Genomic DNA, 22,452 nt, shown 5'->3' on the forward strand with positions numbered 1-22,452 from the left:
CCCCAAACAATAATACAAATAATAATAAACAGTGCACATATAAATATAGGGGCGGGACACTCTGCCACACATGTCCCCCCTTGTGCGCAGCACACATGGCCTTTTCGGCCACCTCCCCCCTTAATCCCCAAAGTCCTGGCTAGCAGTCCCGGCCCAGGAACAGGGGCAGCAATGGGCCAAAGGTGGCGGCCACGGTGGGATGTCCTCCTCCCACCCAAACAGCCGTAGCGTCCCGGTGGACTGTGCACAGGCCAGCTCCTCCGGCAAAGGACATTTTGGGGGTGGTCTCCAGACCTCCCCCCCCTTCTTCATGGCCAGCAGCTCCCCTCCATGGGGCTCCGGCCACCCGTTCTCCTGCAGCGAAATTGCTGCGGGGGGAGCTGGTCTCCTGACCTCCCCCCCCTTCTTCGTGGACGGCAGCTCCCCTTCATGGGGCACCAGCTACACGATTATTTCCTGCTGCATGGCAGGACTTGTAGCGACCCCAGGCGAAGCAGGACCCTCGGGAGGTGACGGCAGCAGCAGCGGACCCTCGGGAGGCGACGGCAGCAGCAGCGGACCCTCGGGAGGTGACGGCAGCAGCGGACCCTCGGGAGGCGACAGCAGCAGCAGCGGACCCTCCGGAGGCGAACTCGGGAGGGGAGCCCCTGGCCATGGAGGCGGCAGCGGGAGCTCCACTTCTCCCTCGTACCCTGTAACTGGTGGCTATCCAGGCGATGCGGAGCAACAGGCAGCCCCTGGCGATGCGGAGCCACAGGCAGCCCCAGGCGATTCGGAGCCACAGGCAACCCCAGGCGATGCAGAGCCACAGGCAGCCCCAGGCGATGCGGAGCCACAGGCAGCCCCAGGCGATGCATGGCAGGCATCCCCAGGCGGTGAGAGGCAGGCATCCTTGGGCGGTGCGAGGCAGGCATCCTTGGGCAGAGCGAGGCAGGGCAGGAGCAGTCCTTCCCATGACGGTGGAGGTGGAACCAGCAGGTATTCACCCTCTGCTGGTGGAGGTGGAGATGGAACCAGCAGGTATTCACCCTCTGCTGGTGGAGGTGGGAGGGGCAAGCAGTCCTCCCACGGCGGCTGAGGCGGAACCAGCAGGCATTCACCCTCTGCTGGTGGAGGTGGGAGGGGCAAGCAGTCCTCCCACGGCGGCTGAGGCGGAACCAGCAGGCATTCACCCTCTGCTGGTGGAGCTGGGAGGGGCAAGCAGAGAATTGTAATATACTCTTAAGCCATTTATTTGTGAAAGTTCCTTTCAAATGATGCCTCTGCGCTCTAATATATTGTTTGCACCAGTACTTCAGTTCACCTGTGTGTAAACATTCAGTTTCCAGAAGCTGCTAGAAGAATTTCATTGTGATATGAGTGGTTCTGATTTTTGGGCTACCAGGATTCAGATTAGTGAGTTTCAAATCTGGACATAGATATCCACTTTGATTTATTTCAGAATGATTTCTGAAAAATTACAAAATGGAACAGTGATTCATAGAACCTTACCATTTTATAATTCAAAGGCAGTGGTGTAACACTTAGCAGGGTCAATTAACTAATTTAGAACCTGCTGGGTGTAAAAATAAATCATTTTTGGGGGTTTTAGTGTCTTTGCTTACATTGTGAGCTGTAAACAGAACACTGTACTGTACAAAGGCAATGCCAGCGACCACTCACTTTGAGGCACCAAATTCTGGTTCCCTTGTTTCTTGCTTATTGCTAGTTTTTAAATCACAGCTATTATCCACTATTAGCACTACACTTTCATTGAATTAATTTAATCTTCATTTACTAAACTTGTTTTTCATAATCCATTTAGGATTCGATGGAGATGACCAAGATATGTAGTTTTAATTTATAGCACAAAAGAATAACAAAAACAAAAATTTGTGATCTGACTAATACATTACTTAAAAAAGTGGAGGTATGAAGTATGTTTACAAGCAGGCTGTAAAATGCATGTTACAACTACTGTTAAACTGCCATCCTGTGCATATAACAGGGCAAAGTACTTAAGTTATGATTTAATGATCGAGCTATAAAATATACAGTGGTGCTCAAAAGTATTCACCCCCCTTGGACTTTTCCACATTTTATTGTGTTACAACATGGAAGCAAAATGGATTTAATTAGGAGTTTTTGCCACTGATTAACACAAGAAAAGTCCATAATGTCAAAGTGAAAAATAAAATCTACAAATTGTTCTAAATTAATTACAAACATAAAACAGAAAATAATTGATTGCATAAGTATTCACCCCCTTTGCTATGACACACCTAAATAAGTTCTGGTGCAACCAATTGTTTTTAGAAATCACATAATTAGTTGAATGGAGTCCACCTGTGTGCAATTAAGGTGTTTCACATGATTTCAGGTTAAATACACCTGTCTCTGGGAGCTCCCACAGTTGGTTAGTACATTTCCTAACAAAAACTACATCATGAAGACGAAGGAACATTCAAAGCAAATCCGGAATAAGGTTCTTCAAAAGCACCAATCAGGGGTAGGATATAAGAACATTTCCAAAGCATTGAATATCCCCCGGAGCACAGTAAAGTCCATTATTAAGAAATGGAGAGTATTTGGCACAACTGTGAATCTGTCTAGAACAGGCCGTCCTCAAAAACTGAGTATCCTGGCGAGAAGGGCACTAGTCAGGGAGGCCACCAAGAGGCCTATGGCAACTCTAAAGGAGTTACAGTGTTCCACGGCTGAGCTGGCATACGGCAACAATAGCCCGGGTGCTTCACAAAACTGGCCTTTATGGGAGAGTGGCAAAAAGAAAGCCATTGTTGAAAAAAACTCACATCAAATATCGGCTGGAGTTTGCCAGAAGGCATGTGGGAGACTCTGAGACCAAGTGGAAGAAGATTCTATGGTCTGATGAGACCAAAATAGAGCTTTTTGGCCTCTACGCTAAGTGCTATGTTTGGCGCAAGCCTAACACCGCACATCACCCTGAGAACACCATCCCTACCGTGAAGTATGGTGGTGGCAGCATCATGCTATGGGGATGCTCCTCTGCAGCAGGGCCTGGAAAGTTCGTGAAGATAGAGGGCAAAATAGATGCAGCAAAGTACAGAGAAATCCTGGAGGAAAACCTGCTGAAGTCTGCAAGAGACCTGGGACTTGGAGAAGATTCATCTTCCAGCAGGACAATGACCCCAAACATACAGCCAAAGCCACACTGGAGTGGCTTAAAAACAAAAAGGTCAATGTCCTGGAGTGGCCCAGTCAAAGACCGGACATCAATCCAATTGAGAATATGTGGAAAGAGTTGAAAATTGCTGTTCACCAAAGGTCCCCATCCAAGTGGACGGAGCTTGAGCAATTTTGCAAAGAAGAATGGGCAAAAATTGCAGTGTCCAGATGTGCAAAGCTGGTAGAGACTTATCCAAATAGACTCATGGCTGTAATTGCTACCAAAAGGTGCCTTTTCCAAATATTGACTCAAGGGGGTAAATACTTATGCAATCAATTATTTTCTGTTTTGTATTTGTAATTAATTTAGAACAATTTGTAGATTTTATTTTTCACTTTGACATTATGGACTTTTTTGTGATGATCAGTGGCAAAAACTCCAATTAAATCCATTTTGGTTCCATGTTGTAACACAATAAAATGTGGAAAAGTCCAAGGGGGATGAATACTTTTGAGAGCCACTGTAGTTATAAAAGATTAACGTAGTGTCCTTACCTGATGCAGTACATGTCTTAAATATGAAATCTAAACAGCTAGACAAAGACACATTCCATGTAACATTTATTTTGTCTGCAAAGCTTTTTTTTTTTAAACTGCTTTTCTGGGGCAAAGGTATCAGTAGAAAACAGACTGGTGGTGCAATTCTACAAGTGGGCAGTTTTCTGTGCAGGCTGTGTGATGTAGGCCATGCAGCCCCTCACTGATTGGTACTGTTTCTCTGTCTTGTTGCTTCACTCCACATTCGTCATTCTGCATGCCAGGAAAAGGTTGAGGAAACAATCAATGTTACTTGGGCTTCAACAGCTTGTTCTTTAAGGAAAAGTAAAAAACAGCAGACTCCACAAGTCTTTCTACCTCGAGGAAGGGGGCCAAAATGAAATTAGGTTGAATTGCATTGAATAAAAAGTCTACAAAGCTTAACAACACTTTGCTAGGGACTAAAGGGAGTCGGAGCAAGTCCAAGGGGAAAAGCAATTTATTTCTAAGGAATACAATTTTAACATATAAAGCTAGCAAGAAATAATTAAGTTGCAGGAAGGAGTGGGTATTGTTCAGACCCAGAGTTGTTTATTGCTTTTTTGTACCATTAAAATAACGTTCTTCCGCTCTGAGAATGTACCCTTACCTTTGCATTTACTTCAGTACCAACAATTCTGCAGTGCTTCATTTATCTGAGTTGATGCTGAAAGACTAAACGAAGAGTAGACACGAACAAGCGAGCCAGAACAATGCCCTATATTTGGCTTTACTTCTTAACAGCATGCTAATATATGTGTTGGATGCAATGCTGATAAACTACCACCTTTTCTTATTTAAAAAAAAATCCTTTAATCATTTATGACAGGTGTCCTGCAACCTCTGTAGTTAACATCCGGTATTGTAATTGCTGATGTTATGATGGCAGCCCAAATACGACCATTTGAGATAACAAGTTGTTGAGTTTAGCTTGGAATAACACTATTTAATGAGGATTTGACTTGAGTTATTTATTTACGACACATACCTGCTACAAATGAGTGTGTGTTCACAGGGCTTCCTGCTCCATCTTAAACAAACCAAGCACACATACATTTTAATAAATAACAACACCTTTCGAACCAGACAAAGATAAAAATCAAGCTTTATAAAAATGAGTGCACCTAACTCTCCTTTGGGGTGAGCTACATGGACAGTATGCTGGACAGCTTTTTTGTAATGAATATCAATGTGAAAATGCATTAAATGAAGGCTAATCATCTAACCCTATCTTTCACAAGCCATGTTGAGGGTGTCAAGAAAGTGTATACCAAGTTTCACCAAAATCAAATAAGGAAGTATAAGTATAAACTGTGTATAATATTCTAGCACATAACTTGCTGGCTAAATAAACAATTGCAGTTTTAGTACAAAGGTGGAGGTGCAGCTCTTTGCATCCATAACCAAACAACAGTAAAATACAGAACTTTTAATGCAGTTAAGCTGCAGTTTCAATAATGCTGTTGAAAAATATAGGTGTTTGCTTAATCTTCCTTAGTTTAGCTTCCAATACACCTGCTCTATTTGATCAGAAAGCACAATGATAACATTGTTTAATGATAACGTTTTACAGGAAACACCTTTAGAGATGAGTTTTTCAGCACTGACTCCAGAAAGCAACATCTTTCTAAAATAGGAACACATATTTTTAAAACTGTAGGGGGGCCTACAGTATAACTTTTACAGTTTTTTTTTTAAAGTACACAAAACAACAGATTAAGTGCCAGAAACATTCTAAAAACAGTTCCTGTTTTGCTGAAATCAATAATATGTGACCATGACATGTTTATTAGCTTCTATGGGCCTTTTGCAAAAAGTATCCTGATGATGTTGTTTTTCTCTTCCTAGCTATTCGACCAAGGTCCTCACAAAAGAGTAAAAATAACATTTTTCACATTAAGGCCAAAACCTGGGGCTGGATTTATTGATTTTATTAAGCTTTTGAACCATGTGCAAAGTTCTAAAGGTATATAAACAACTTAGAATGGTAACTCCAAGACTGAAGCACAGCTCAGAGGGCTTCAATTGAATATTGTAGTATAGAATGAGTAGATAGTTTTAGCCTTGATCTTGACTGAAGCCGTCTTCAACCGATATTGATAAAGACAAGGTGATGAAAGACCAAAGATGATACTGTTGAAAAGAAGGGGGGACTTTTTGGAAAGGTGGGCTCAGTCTTCATGAGATTAATTAGCCAACAGGATTCAACAAAAGATGCCCAGCCTCACCTCTAGAATTACCTCCAATTTAACAACTTTTATCTGCACCCAATAAACCTACTTTAGCATTTTTTTAAATTTCATTTTGGAAAAAGAAAATGAAACTAACTTAGCTCCTGATCCAACAAATAAATTCAGTATCAAAGTAGTACTTCTTTACTGTAGTATCATTGGCAATATGGAAGGGTCCCTATTGTAAATAAAAAAAGGAAAGTTTTGAAAAATATTCTACAATAACACTGTACCATAGAATGGTATTATAATGCATATATTTCATTAATTGAACACTTCCTAGTCTCCCTGAAGTCACAGGTGATTTTTGACATTTAATTTGTAATTCTCATGCAGTAAGTAAAAAAACAAGATCTTGTCCATCTATATAGAAATTTCCAGAATGATGATAGAGAAAATAACCTAGACCAGTGGTTCCCAAACTGGTCCTGGGGACCCCCTGTGTCTGCTGGTTTTCATTCCAACGAGCTCTCAATTACTTAACTAGACTCTTAACTGAACTGCTAATTTGCTTAATTAGACCTTTTTTTTATTGTTTTCAGCTCTTAACAGTTGCATATTTCAAGTTAGCTGTAACATTTTATAAGTGACTTGAACTCTGCAACTGTTTAACAGCTGAAAACAATTAAAAAGGTATAATTAAGCAAATTATCAGTTCAATAAAGGGTCTAGTTAAGTAATTGAGAGCTCAGCTGGAATGAAAACAAGGAAACACAGGGGTCGGGTTGGGAACCACTGATCAAGACAACAATCTTAGAAGTTTACAACAAAACAGCGCAGCAACGTGGAAAGATTAAAGATTTATAATAATACATAAGGTTCTTATATGCCTGTGATGGATAATACATTCCATCACTGTATAAAACTAGACATTATATTTGAATTATTGCTTAAAATAAACAGTGTGTGTGTGTGTGTGTGTGTGATCCTTACCTGTGTAATGTGATGTCTTGCCATTCCGACTGAGTCCTGAAAAAAAAGAGAGAAAAGAAAAGTTAATGTACTATGTGTGTGTCTGCTGGTAACAAGGGTAGTTTCAAGGGAACAATGGACACTTCCTGAGAAATGTGCTGTCCGGTCTTGTAACAAAACAAAAGCTGTGTTTTAAACACCCTCTCAGGACAAGATATAGAAGGTGAAAATTGTCCTTGGCTTATATTGACCCTATCGGGAGAGGACATGGGTTGAGAATTGGCCTGACAGGGTGAGGACTAGCCTAAGACAATTCTCTCCTTGGGAGAGTTTTAGCTGGGGTTGAAGTCTATGCTTGTGTATTGCCATAACACCATCCACTTGGCAGCCTTTAAAATGCCCACCAGATTCTTTAAGAATTCCCTTAGAAAAACTAGACATATAGCATTCACAGCAGCACAATGTTCTTTATTTAGTTGCTGTTAATCAAGAATGAGAATCTCTGCCCAGTCTGCGTTTCTGTGCATCATCCAAGGCCACAAGATTTTATTTGTGCCATAACATAAATTTGTGTCTAAGGTCATAACAACAGCTTACATGACACATTTTCCATTTCTCAGAAGCATTTGGGATGGTTTGAAAAAGCAGCAATTGGCAAAACAAAGAAGGTTTATTACCATAAATCTTGGATAGAAAATGCAAGTTTTTGTGTGTGTGTTTATTTTCACTTCATCAACTGCATTTAGTGAAAATGAATAAAGGAAGATATGAGTTTACTTTCTGCCTTATGTCAGACGCTAACTCTAACCCTAAAACAAGGGGTGTTATTAAACACCAACATGCCTCTTTATGAAATCAAATAGCTATTAGCCTGACACTTAGCAACAAGGCTATGATGTGTTAGTTAGAAATGAGAGAGAAATGAAGTTTCACACAAATTCAATTACATACCAGCTAGAGAATGAATACTAATTCTACCCAATAATTCACTTTTTCCAGTATAACTTTGTTGAATGGCTTATTTATTTGCTTACCATTCGTACATAAAGATGTATATAGACATAGACAGCACATTAGGAGAATAAAATGGAGGGTATCCCTTTGTTTCTCCCTAAGGTTTAAGCCCACTGCTTGTTGTGAGAATATCTTGTTTAATGTAAAAATTCTAAATATTTATATTCTGGCCAAACAATACAAAATAAATACCTAAGCCTTTTTTTTATCAGTCACTACAGTGCTGTTAACACTGATGTTAAAATTTGGGGTTAGGTTATCATTCAAACTACTAGAAAAATTACTTCAACAGTAATTGTATATGGGAGACACTGTAAAATTAACTCCCAGCTTATCCTTGTCAAGGGCCGTTAATTCCTAAACTATGAAAGGCACTTTGAACAAATGTTTTTTAACTTCCCACAGGCTCACAACTACTCACTTTGAACAGAAGGTTGACCTTGACATAAATTTATGTTGAAATAAATAATGGCTTTGATCATTCCAAACTGTTATGCCATGACTGCTTGTAATTGTAATATTAGTTGCAGATTGAGTGGTGAACAGCCATTGTCAGCACTTTGATTCAGGGGACACAGCGACAAGAGAGAGATAGAAAAAAAAATACAACAGCAGGGTATTATTTCTGCATCTGATCTTCCTCAAAGCCTTATCATCTTTCACAAGACGCCCTTGTGCATTAAGTAGCAATTAGTTACAGTATCTGTGCTTCCAATACACAGACCTTCAGATTTTTTTCAGCCGTTCTTTTGGAAGAGTTTGCTCATCAGTTTTTGTTCCGTCGATAAACCCTCTGAGCACTATAATAATCAAGTTATATTAAAAGGATTGATGACCAAGGCCATTTTTGTACTTCCGCTGTGTTTCCACCTGCCACTGGAACTGACTTGAAAGCGGTTTGAAACCAAACACGTTTGTTTCTATCAGCAGCAGATCAAGATTAAATCGATTTCAATTGGGACGCTGTCAGACCAATTAGGATTAAGACCCCTTCAACTCACGCTGATGGTGGAAATTACCTAATGAGCATCCAAAGCAGATTTTAAAAAAACCTCTGATATTTTTAAATAGCTATTATACAAAAATGTGATACACACAGGTGATCTTTGACTTTTGTGAAATAGTTGTATTGTAGACTGCAGATGGAACCGGCAGCTGCCCCCGTTTGACATTGGAAGAAGATCTGATAGAGTTGAAGAATAAATTCAGGATATACATACAGATTTAGAAACTTTCCTCCATCAATCCGGAAGCCCCATAACAGGCATTACCTCATTGTATATGAGCGCAGAACATTCAAATAGCATACATTCAAAAACAAACAAATTGGAGAGGTAAATACTGTAAATCTGAAATGTAAGGGTTTAAAAGAGGTTCCTAATCACAATAAAACATGCATAGAAGGCAGTACACTGGTAGTTGACTGTAGAAGTTGTAAGCTACCAGATGGCAATGCCCTTTAACCAGGGTATTATTGCTTAGTTTTATCATTGCAGTTTTATCAGGGACGACAGTGGTAATTTAACTAATGCTGAAACTGCAAAATGACTTTTTTGTTTTTAGAAAGTTATTTGTTTTTCTTTGTTTTTGCTGAGGCATATTGTGCAGAAGCTCCTATTGAATGATAACACAAGCTGAATTGCTGAACTTCATAATGAAATGCCAGATTGCACAATTAAACTACTTTATTTTGAGTGATGGATCTAAGGTTAGTACTAATTGGGTTATGTGAAACCAGCTACTTGGATGAAAACAAAACGAAATAGCCTTAACTTTGTCTTGTTTAAACAGACAATGAGTGTAACACATCTTTATATGGCTAACTCTTTCTTTTAACTTTACACGTCTTGCAGCTACCTTTATTTAACAGATCCCGTCATTGTAGTTTGACACTTTATGTGGAAAGTTTTCTTCAGGTTTAGCATACTACAATATTAACTGTATTAGCTGGACACAATCACCTGCTCACAGTTTATTATAAGAAAACACCAACTATGGCAGGGCTTAGTCCTTGAACAGATGATGTTTTTTTATCTACATCAACGACTTATATTGGAGGATAACCCAAACTTGTCAAATTTGCAGATGACACAAAGTTTGAGTGAGCGACTGATGTGCCTACAGACACCCAGGAAATCCAAACAGATTTAGACCACTTAAACATGGGCTTAAACATAGCAAATTAAATTCAGTGTCAATAAATGTAAAGTGTTACATGCCATCACAAAAAAACTAAGATTGAAATACCAAATGGGGGGATATAGAACTGGAGCAGACACACTAAGAGAAAGACCACAGTGTTGTAATAGAACCTCATAGTGAGGAGAAAGCAATCAAAAAAGCAAACAGAATGCTTGAGTATGTAGCCAAACATGCAGAGCACAAATCCAAAGACTGTATAATGAACTGCTGAGACCGCACTTGGAATACTGTGTCCAGTTCTGGTCACCTCAGCAACAAAGGCACATTGTGGCCATGGAGAGAGTCCAATGAAGAGCTAAAGGACTGAGCAAAGAAGATAGGCTGAAAGAACTGAATCTATTCAGCCTGGAACAAAGAAGACTTATGGGGGACATGATTGAAGTCTTTAAACTCTTAAATGGAGTTGACATAGTTAACCCATAAGTGCAGCAGAGGAACTTAGGAGATGCTTCTTCTGGTGAGGTTATGGAATGGGCTACTGAGTCATGTTCATGAGGCAGAATCACTTGGATCTTTTAAGACCCAACTTGACATAGTTCTGAGATCAGTCAGCTACTAGGAACTGGATGAGCTTAGATGGGCCAAATGACCTCCTCTTGTTCATACATTTTTTAATGTTCTTATGTTCTACTAACAACATTATTATTTAATAATTGCATTAATTCCTTACCATCGATAGTATGTGTAATAGAACATTATGGGCAATTTGTGTTACAATATAAAATATTTGAATACATAATAATTAGTAAAACATTTAACTTTTGACAAAACTTGATTCTTTTGTTCTACAAATGTCACTCAAACTTTAGTTTTAGGATCAATTTATAAAACACCTATGAATGTGCTATTAATGTTATTACAAAACAGTCTGTTACAATAACTTTGTAATGATAAATTACTAATATAAAGTTAGACAAAGAGAAGGAGATGTGATATATTTTATTGGACTAACTGAGCAATAATTAATCACAAGCGTTCAAGACCTCAAAGGTCTCTTCTTCAGGTGAAAATAGGAAAATCTTGCATTAAACAACCACCTTTATTATAAATAAAATAAAAAGTAGAATAAAAATAGTTGGAGCACAGACTCATCATTCGTAGCATTAGGGTGCCGTCTACTAAAAAACAAATAATAAAATAATAAATCTATGCGACGTGTTCAACCCGGTGAACACAAAATATTAGGTAGAGGGGCATCATATACTCCCCCCTCTGGACGAGGCTGGGATTGAGGTGGTGGTGGCTGGGGAGTGAGGTGGTGGTGGTTGGGAAGTGAGGTGGTGGTGGTTGGAGAGGAGGTGGTGGTGGTTGGGGAGGAGGTGGTGGATGTGGTTGGGGAGTGAGGTGGTGCTGGTTGGGGATTGAGGTGGTGGTGGTTGGGGAGTGAGGTGGTGGTGGTTGGGGATTGAGGTGGTAATTTGAAGCACGGCAGGACTGCATTTACGATGTAGGTTTAAATACCAAATAGGTTGATGGGAACTTGCTGGCAATTGGCTTGTAGTTTGACCAATGAATAAATGTGATACACTAGGAACTGTATTAATGATACTATAGATTTCCTGCCTGAAAACCTGGCAATTTAAATTTTTCTGATCCCATTGCATTTTTCTGTGGAAACACTGGGATACTCACCCTTTGACTTCACCTCTCTAGCATAAGGACAGGCCCTCTCAGAACCACCTTGCAAAGTGCATTTTAAATTCTTCTGTTTTGGGTGCTTTGAGCTGAAATGATGCAGGCTGCTGTCTACATGCCTTTGATTTGTAAAACCCAGTGGCACTCTCCTCAGTCAGATAGCAGGCCTGCTCTGCCTTGGCAAGTGTCCATGCTGTTTGTTTACGGTGCTGTGAAGAGACCATGGGAAGAGAGTGACCTAGGCTGTCTCTAGCAGTTAATCACCAGGCCTGGAGCTGAAGAGGAGGCTGGTGCAACACATTGGAAGGAACTGCACAAACAGAGAGGAATGAATGTGCAGACTTGATTAGATAGTTAGAAAACCCTTCAGATGGTCTCTGATTACACAGTACTGTTTCACTAGGAAAAAAAGCATGAAGATTTATTGTGTTTTACATATGACACACACACATCCTCAGAAGTATTTTTCTATTATTAGCATCATCAACCAGCTTTAAAATGTTAATGTATGACAAAGGCCATATGAAATAAATAAATAAATAAATAAATAAATAAATAAATAAATCTATATAATGAATGTTTACATAACAATAATCTTCTGTTTTTTCCATTTAGGTTTTAGGACTACCATCTTGCACTATAGTTGAGGCACATAGGTGTTGTTGCTACCTAAAATGACATCATCACGATAACTTTAGCATTTTCAAAAAATGCAGACTTTTCCCATTTTTATGGTGGTTGGCACCTTTCACTTTGGAAAAAAAATACATTTTATAGCAGCAGGACAACAATATCAAGTCTTTTTATAACCACCTCTTACATTCTGCTTAAATGGCTAATTCAAGTCTCTAGGGATATGCAAATTATTTAGTACAGCAAGGAGTTGTGACCTCAAGGACATTGAGGAGAAATAATATTATCTACAATACATCATTGTCTAGTCGCTCATTGCAATATGTGCTGGGTCTTATGCCATGATTACTGGAACTATGTTTTATGTCAACCTTACCCATCAAATGATAACCACCATTGGTATATCACAAAGAATATTTCTAAAGTCACGATTAATTTCAATTAAAAGTGTTGTTAGTCCCAGCGGTCCCTGTGGTGACTCATCTAGTAAAGGCACTGCCATCTGGAGTGAGCAGTAAGTCTTCTGACCATGAGCTTGCAAGTTCAAATCCTGTGTGTGCTGTTGGCAATCTTGGCTAATGGCATTGCATTGGCCATTGCACTCCCACAGGCTAGGGAAGGTTTGGCACTCTAAAAGAAATACAATAAAGGTGCTATGTACATCCATTTTTATACAGTACTTGACTATTACTAGGAAGAAAAACAATCAACAAATTAAAGCAGGATCAATATACAGTACATTATATGATTATTACATTTGATGGTGCTATACGATCTGCCGTGACTCAATGCTAAGAAAATTCATCAACAAAACAGTCAATTTATTTTCACATGAATAACTGGTAAAATCAATTGCTATAAAAAGTAATAATTTGCCCTCCTATTTCTTTCACAAATATAAATAAAACTAACACAACAGACTTGTAGCCCAGGCAATTGTTATTTCTGCTTATGAGACAGAAAGCTAGATTGATTTTTAGGTAGATTTTATTCAGGATCCTGACATGTTTCTAAGATGCTGACCAATAAATAGGAAGATTGAACAATACTGTAGTGTCATGGAGTTCATAAGTACATGGTAAAACATAATGACACATTATAGAATATAACTACCCTCACACCAGCATGGCAAAAAGCATTAAAGAGAAACAAACAGTCCACAATAAAGGAAAATGATAAACTCCACGTCTGTCGTGTTGTGAAATACCAAGGCTTTTCTACCGGTTTATTCATTAATGTATCCATTAAGTTTACAACTGTTAATTTCATCAGTTAAAGAAACAACCGAGTAGTATATGGACAAGGACAAAACTCTTTATTGTTTACCCATTGAGAGAAAATCAATACCCAAGCACACATTGATGTCAACGTTCATTCCAAGTGTTGTATTTAACAATTATACAATGCAGATTTGATTTACACACATCTTTTACACAAACCTTTTTTGGGAAATGAATATTTCATTGTTACAGTAATGGTAACAAACAACATGAGAATCTTTTTTTTGGTTTCTACAAGCTATGTGAACATTGTATTAAATGTTTTTTTTATCTACTACAATTTTGTTCAGTTTAAAAAATAAGAGATTAAAGTTGGATACCTGGCTCATTTTGGAACTTTTTACACTTCTGAACATATTGTATACTCATGCAAACACAACCCCTGCCTGTCTGTTCTATATCATGACAAACAATATTGCAGTTGAGCACACAAAAACCTGTTTTATTTTGAAGGTTGTAAATTGTATGGTTTATCTTCAAGCGCAGCCCTGAGGCAGTTTATTATAAAACATTTAATGGTTGTCTCTCTGAATTCAATTTTTCACCAGACAACGTTAGCTCTTGACAAATGCAATGAGGCTATTGAGTGATAACTTAATTATTCATTGACTCTAGTTTACTTTGTTAAATCAATAATATAGTACAGATATCAAGGTTAAAGTCAGTCCTTGGGAAATTTTTAAAACATATATATATATATATATATATATATATATATATATATATATATATATATATATATATAAAATATAATAATAAAATATGAAAACCAGAAAAAATGAATTATACATTTTTATTCCTGTTGAAATCCTGCCTCTTTTTCAAAGGCTAAATGTTTAAAATGTGTTATTTGACAAATATAATATTGTGTACAATCCACAACGTTTACCTGCTAATGTTGGTTTTGTGTTGTCTCTGCTGGGTTTATTTATTTATTTATTTATTTATTTATTTATTAAATAGCAGCTACATTTTGTAAAGTGTATTGTGAATTTGTATGTATCCGGTCGATTACTGTTGTTCACCTCAGAATATCTTTCTCCTCATTGCTTTGACATCGATTGGTTTTGCCGCACACAAATGTACTTCTCCCACTTTAGAGAAAGAGCGTGTTTCTGATACATACACCGTATATCTAGTCAATGCGGAAGGGGACATGTCAACAAATGTCTATCTAATCATATAGATTTCGCTATGAAATGCAAGCGTTAATAATTGTGAAAAGTGGTACTGAAGAATGACTGTATGGCTTTAAACTTCTTTCTACAGAAGGGACAAAACATGTGTATTAAAAAAACACGAAAAACACTTTTGTTTAAAGCATTATATCTGGTACAGCACTAGGTTTACGGTTACTGTTAGGCTAATCCCTAATAACCTTTTTCTAATTTAAGTTTTCATTTTTTTTTCTTATTTAAGTTTTCAGCCACGTCAGGCTTTGTTAAAAAAGAGTGAGTTCCAGCAGTTCTGACAAACTCAACCAGAAAAACAAAAAAAAAACAAAAACTCAGCAATTGCAAAGATAATGACCAATTTGTATTTACTTAAATGTATTGTGTAATATACAAGAGCTGTAGAAAACACGCTGTCCAAGTTTATTTTATTTAGCAGTTCGTTGGCTCCCTCTATGTGCGTCCTTGGGCAGGATGCGAGGGGGTGTGTCTGAGAATAATAATATTAAAAAATACTCCTACCCCAGTTCACATAGATGGGAGGATCGAAGTATAAATATCTTCTACTTGTCAGACTCACACAACTAAGAGACACCAGCATCAAAACACTGTAAAAACGGGAGCTTGTAATAACACTATGGCTTGCTATGACGGCTGTCAGTGCAGCAATGACAGGAAGCAAAGCAGTATCCTCTACAGCATTTTAAAGAACGACAACCACGCGCAACTACGCAGACATCAGGGGACCATCCAGCGAGGTTGTCCCTGTGGGTCAAAAAAGAAAGTAGCCCTGAGATTCCCGCAGGTGACCTGCAAAACTGCCTCTGCTGTTTTAGGAAAGACGCTGAAGTTTATGAAGAACTTGCCTTGTTTTCAGGAACTACCAGTGCATGATCAGCTGGCTTTGGTCAGGAGTTGCTGGGCTCCGCTTTTAATGCTTGGTCTGGCACAGGACAGAGTTGACTTTGAGACCACGGAGGCCCCAGAGCCCAGTATGTTACAGAGGATTTTAACTAGCGGGCAGGAGAAGCCAGGAGACACGCACCGGCAAAATGATCAACAGCTTTCAACGACAGAGATCCAGGGCATTAAAGCCTTTCTAGAAAAGTGTTGGGCGCTGGATATAAGTACCAAGGAATATGCTTACCTGAAAGGGGCCGTTCTTTTTAATCCAGGTTGGTATTTTAGAACATGGATGGCACATCGCACCTGGGAAATACGCCAGTGTGAAGTGCTTTCTTGAAGTTGCAAACAATTTTTTTTTTTTTTTTTTTTTTTTAACGAAACAGTTAATTGTAACTGGTCTTTTGCACCATTAGTACATTTGTTTACGGTACTGGTGTGAAAAAAAAAAAACACGTAAAACTTGTAGTCACCGCTTACTGTTTAATTATTATCATAGTTATAATAATAATAATAATAATAATAATAATAATAATAATAATAATTTCCAGTTGTTTATCCAGTATTCTATAAATGCCACACTTCAGGATAACTGATTTGATCAAATTGCATTTACCAAAATAGAATAAACTGAATCAACTAAACCATTGTTCAGTAATGATAGTAAGGATACACATCATGCTACAATCACACTTTCTGTAAATACACCAGTTTCATATTTTTAATACATAATGAAGGGAAGTGGAACATTTCAGAATAAGATCTCTTGAGGATTCAAATGTAATCTTGTAATAAAAATACCTATTTATTTATTTATTTATTTATTTATTTATTTATTTGTTTGTTTGTTTGTTTGTTTATTTATAGGTATTTATCATTAATTAAACTATAGATAATAATGAAAAAGCTTCTTTAACTTACACAAACATACAGTGCAACATAAAACCATTTTAGCGATGTCTGTGTTTCTATTGAACCATGTTGCGCAAACTGGACTTACATTAATGGTGCTAATCTTGTTTCTGCAGATCTACCAGGGCTGCACTGTCTACATTATATCCACTGTCTACAAAGTGAAGCTCAGCAAGCACTAAACAAATATGTAAAGATTATTCACAGAGAAGACCTTACAAGATTTGCCAAACTGATGATTGCACTTTCCATGCTGAGACCCATTAATGCAAATGTCATTGCAGAACTGTTCTTTAGACCCATCATTGGTGCAGTCAACATGGATGACCTATTGCTGGAGGTGTTCTATGCCAAATAACAGCATTATTACTGAACGATAATGTACACTTAAAAACAACTGTAACCTATCTTAAAATGAACACAGTAACGTTTTGATGAAGGTATACAGAAAAACAGTTTGTGTTCAAAGACAGCACAGTTGTGCTACAACACAATCAATGCTGTCTTTAACCAAGAATTTATAACAAACAGTGTTTATCGCTTAATCCAAATATTTCTGGGACAGATCTATTAAGAACTTTAAGTTCAATTTGCACAGGTTTTTTTTGTGAAAAAAAAGTTACAGACCTGTGACAAAATTAGCAATTTGAAGTAAAATAATTCTGTGTCCATTTTCATAGGTTTTTACATTGAAATGGGGGTATATTCACTTCAAATAACTGTGCATTGCTTAACTTATTTGTTTTTAAACATACATTATTTTTGTATAAGTTACATAATAATAAATAAAACTATTCTTGATTTTTAGTCATTTGCAGTGTATTTGTAAAACACGAATCTCTAAATATTTGGTCTAAATGGAAAAACAAACTGATCATTTTAGAAACCATGCAGCTGTCACTTACTATGTAGTCAAGCAGCTGTCATGCCTACATTTAGTCCCTGGCAATACTCCCTCCTTGACGGTAAACATTGAATCAATCACATTGAATGGCTGCAGCGAGTGGCCATTTTTTATTATTGCTATTAAGATTTGTTGTATTTGAAATGTTCATATCCACAAGTTTCTTTTATTAATGCGTGTGGGTTACTGTTAGTGCAGAACCATATGGTTTCTTTCTCTGGAATCCTGTGTGTAAGTTATATAAGTAACCAACATCACATTCTGAAGTACAGAGGTTTTATATAACAGCTCCAGTAGAACACCAAAGGGTTCTAACACAACATTTATGCAACATTTATGTTTGTATAAGCAAATTCCATTAAGTTTTAACTTAACAGCTACTTACTGTGTTAACTCCTTTCTTCTCATTATAAACCCTCTTAGCCAATGAAAGCCTACAATTCACAAACATTTTATTATTTGTTTATTTAGCAGACATTTCACATCTTAGTGTCAGCTGACTGCAATTCTAGTGCTCATCACCCAAAGTGTGAATCCAATTTTTCTCACCCCCTACCTCACCTAACCCCGCCCCTTACAATGCAGAATCAGGGCCAACGATAGCCCTTGCGCTGTACTATTGCTGAGTTTGATACCAAAAAATGACTCAGCTATGTATTTTTAGTAATGTTACTACCGTATTCCTGAGAAACAAATGGGGCTGCTGCAGGGTTTGATTTAATCCAGGCCACAGTAAACTGTATTTACCCTATTTTGAATCAAGTGCCAGTGTCTATTTTCTGAAAGGATTGACATAATTGTAGCAGTAAATAAAATAACACGAACAGTTACATCACTGTTATGAGTAGTTTTCTGACAGTTTTACAACTGAAATTATGGTAACACTTTATTTGAATTGGATGTCGTGTAACACTTTTATCAGGCTACATAACATAGTATAACTATATGCATAATTCTCCATCATCACTTTGAAACCTGCCAATAATGTGCATATAAGTATTCATAACATGTTGACATAACATTTGTTAGAAACCAAAAGCACAGTACTGTAATTGAACATGTCTGTGACTCATTGGTCTTAGCACTATTACAGGCATTTTTCAGATACTGATTATAAAATAATGAAAATTTTTTTTGCAGCGTTATAGTAACAAAAGGTTATATTTCATGGCATCAATATTTTCTGACACATATCGCCAACACTGATTCATAGAGAAGGCATTGCAGTTCCTTTTCCAAATCTGTACTTTAAACCCTACTCCATTTAACCTGATTCGCTGCAACATCTTAAAAGATTACAACATTCAATGTGACCCAACCAGGGAAGTCGTTCTGTGTTCATTGTTACATGTTGTTACATTGAAATGGAGGTATATTCACTTCAAAGAACTCTGCATTAGCTAATTTGGTTTTAAAATACATTATTTTTGTACAACTTAAATAATAATAAAGAAAACTATTCTTGATCTTTAGTCATTTGTGTATTTAATGTTTAGCTCTCTTTTTTGTTGCTGGTTACACACTGTTACAAACTATAATTTTAACAACATATTTTGACAAGACCTCTTGTCACTGGCACTGAGAAGCCTTGATTGTCACTTCTTTGGTGTCGTTAATTATTTTACCATTTTCTTCTAGTTCTTCAAGGTATTACATGTTGATTTAAAAAGATTCATCCCAGGGCTTAAAGGACGAGTTATAAAGAACTTAATCTATTTAGCCTATAACAGGGAAGAATTAGGGGGGACATTATTGAAGTCTTAAATCTTAAAATAAGTTGCATAGTTAACCTTAACCAGTACTTTAAGTGCAGTATAGAAACCAGGACCAGAGGACATTACCATGGCAACCTACAGTAGACTGTATTATATATATATATAATATGCCAAGCACATCCCTTAAAAACATGCCTACGCTGGCCACCTACAGTAGTAGGTCTCACACTTTACATAAAGCTTGCCTTATGTTACATTTGGTATATAATCATACAATGAAAACATTAGTTATGCTCCAAGTTTTTGCTGACATCAAGACAATAACAATCCTTCAGAAGAGTTCAAGAAAGAGCATCATCCATTCACTTTTGTGCTGAAAAAAAGTTACAAGTTACCGCAAAGACATCCAATGGCCAAGCAAACTACTCATCCTCACCTCTACTTTATAGCTAGAGGCATTTTGATCTGTGAGGTCAAAACCTCCCATGTAGTTATTTTCAGTCAAGTAGACTGGCTAAGGCCTCCATCAATGTACTGAGATATACACCTTTGCATTTATGATGGAGTGACTAATGGTATGGATAAACTGGGTGTGCTTATGCTTACTCTGTACATCCTTTTTTTTACAGACAGCCCTTGTTAAAGTACCCAGGGTTGTGATTTAAAACTCCATTCATTGTTTACTGTACTTGTGTGGCTACCATAACAGGACCAGGATGACATTACACAAGTCTGCTGGTAAATTGTTGTTAAACAAAACTAACAACTTGTTCTAGTTATGTACCATGTCATATTTAAACACACCCACCTCCTCCACTTCTGCAATGCAGCAGAGAAGGTCACAGACTACTCTGAAAGAAGAACACATGGTGCTGGCATGCTCAATTTGCATTGACAATTTACACAGCATATACTGGGCATCAGATATCAGTACTGATCATTTTAAAATGTAAATGCTTATTGATTTAAGAGCACTAATCAAAAGGTATTCAATGGCAGGTCAGTGAACTGCTTTGCAAACTGTGGGTCTTTCTTGAACTGCTACTGTAATAACCTTCATGATATTCATTATTAATATTAATGATGGGGCACACATGACTTCCTTATGTGTTCATTTTATACTGTACCTCCAACTGTAAGAAACAACACAAAGCATGCCTGATTATAGTATAAATCACCTTGAAGTTTATGTAACTGAAGCAGGTTAATTTATGGTAGAATATAAGAATATATTAATTAAGTTAAGGAACTACCAGTCTGTAGGGACAATCAATGGATAAATAAGGATATTTTAAGGGATAATGAATCATTAAAAAAAGATGTCGAAATTATGTAAATGATGTACGGTATGTATTAATAAAAGGAGTAGAAAGATAAATCAAAGCTATTCCTGAAGAGGGCAGCATTTACTTACAAAAAAGAACTAGATAACAAATGCATGCTGACTAGTACAGTACACTTCTTTGAAATAAGGAAACAAGCTTTAGGGATATATGTTACTTTACTTTAAAAACTATCAACCTCAGTACAGCTGACTTGTGTAACAGTCTGTGCTCTTGATGGAAGGTGTGAAGGTAATTATGTGAATGCCCCTGAATGACGGTGCAAATGGCAACCCAAGGCAATTAACATTTTCATCCAATCTCGGAGTTACACAGTTGAGCTGACAGAGGCCAGCTGGACTCTTCAGGCCCAAGCAGCCTTAGGCTGGGGAGAATGTGGATGGTAAGTGTCTTGGTGAGTGTACAAAGAAGAACAGCAATGTAGAAGTGATTACTCTGGAGTCCGCTTGACTGGCACAGTGAGAGCCTCATGAACTTTCAATGCCAAAAGGTGTAAACACAGTACAGTAGGTACTCCACATCCTGCCTGCAATTCTTGAATGTAATACTCTCCCAGGGATGCAAGACAAAATCCTTAAGCCTTTTGTAAAAACAAACAACCTGTTAAAGAACAGGTTGGAACATTAAGGGATTGTATGAGGATTGTAAATGTTTAGTTTTTTCTTCTCATGTCTATGAGGTAATGTAATTAAATAAATAAATAAATAAATAAATAAATCTCCCAACTGTGTAATGTATAACGGTACAGTGTACTCAAATACTACAGTATGAAGTGAGTATACAGTAGTACTTTTCATATGTAATGTGCAACCTGCAATGTGCTTTCTTAAAGCTGTTCTTAAAGCTGTTCTTAAAGCTGTTCTTAATGTCAGAAACACTACAAGGGTGCTGCCCTCAACCGGTTCTTTCTGTATTTCAGCTACCTTCGGGGCTAGAGCAGCTTTTTTATGGAATTTGATGCCTGTAGGAATTAGAGTCTCCTCTAGCCTCTTAATTTTGGAAGCAACTCAAAAGCTAGCTATTTAAAAGAGCATTTGAATAAGCTAAGAGAGAACTATAGCTAAATTATGACTGAACAATCATGTGTAACAATGAGATGTATTTTATTTTTATGTTTTATTTCTATCATGATGTTTTCTTTTTAATTGTATTATTGGTCTAGAGTTTTTAAAGTCTTAATGTTTTTTACAGCCCTCCGATGCCTGGTGGTGAGTAGTGCTATAAGAAATAAAATAAAATAAATAAATAAACCTGTACACAACATACAGAAATTTGATTAGAATTTGTCAAAATGTAAAAAATGTACTGTAATTTAACATCTATAACTTGTAAAATGCTAACATATGTACCTTTTTTTTTTTTGAGTATAGTACAGCCAAATTAGATAATGACACTGCTTATGGTATAATTTGGAACATACTATTCCTCATTGATAAAATAATAATAATAATAATAATAATAATAATAATAATAATAATAATAATAATAATAACAATAAAAACTGTAAGAATGTTAATTTTTGAAGATAATAGCAAACAAGTTGGGGGGTTAATCAAATGAAAAGTACAGACAAACAGAATGTGGGTTTACATAGGCACACGTGTGAGATGCAAGTCGAATACAAGTCGGAAAGCTACGCTAAGCTTTTAATCATTTCCAGGCATTATCCGCTAAACTTATATTTTATTACAGGCTAAAATGAATGAAATAATTGCTAATTAAGACAAGGAAGGGTGGATATGTGCTGAATGGGAAATTATTACACAAGGCAGTGCATCAGTTATTGCATTTACATAAAAACCCATCAGCAGCAAGGGGTGCAAAATCACAGTACCCTAATGTGTTTAAAATAATGTGATTAAACAGCACTCAGGTATGTTTATCTTTATGCCAA

The 22,452-nt window shown here is 37.2% G+C and overlaps 1 protein-coding gene across 1 annotated transcript; it reads left to right on the forward strand.

The window, feature by feature from the left end:
* Window positions 1-15,332: 15,332 nt before the first annotated feature.
* Window positions 15,333-18,972, forward strand: LOC117407495 (nuclear receptor subfamily 0 group B member 1-like). The gene is made up of 2 exons (XM_034012598.3): window positions 15,333-15,956; window positions 16,713-18,972. Exons 1-2 carry the CDS (start codon window positions 15,419-15,421, stop codon window positions 16,952-16,954), a joined length of 780 nt encoding a protein of 259 aa, XP_033868489.1. The 5' UTR covers window positions 15,333-15,418; the 3' UTR covers window positions 16,955-18,972.
* The last annotated feature ends 3,480 nt before the right edge of the window (window positions 18,973-22,452 follow it).

Source organism: Acipenser ruthenus, chromosome 8 (assembly GCF_902713425.1).
Source record: "Acipenser ruthenus chromosome 8, fAciRut3.2 maternal haplotype, whole genome shotgun sequence".
Classification (NCBI taxonomy): Eukaryota; Metazoa; Chordata; class Actinopteri; order Acipenseriformes; family Acipenseridae; genus Acipenser; species Acipenser ruthenus.

Excerpts from the sequence above, each read along its gene's own strand:
- LOC117407495 (XM_034012598.3), top strand. The coding sequence starts at position 15,419 with ATGGCTTGCTATGACGGCTGTCAGTGCAGCAATGACAGGAAGCAAAGC. Across the intron at positions 15,957-16,712 it reads GGCCGTTCTTTTTAATCCAG|ATCTACCAGGGCTGCACTGT; the intron begins GTTGGTATTTTA and ends TTGTTTCTGCAG.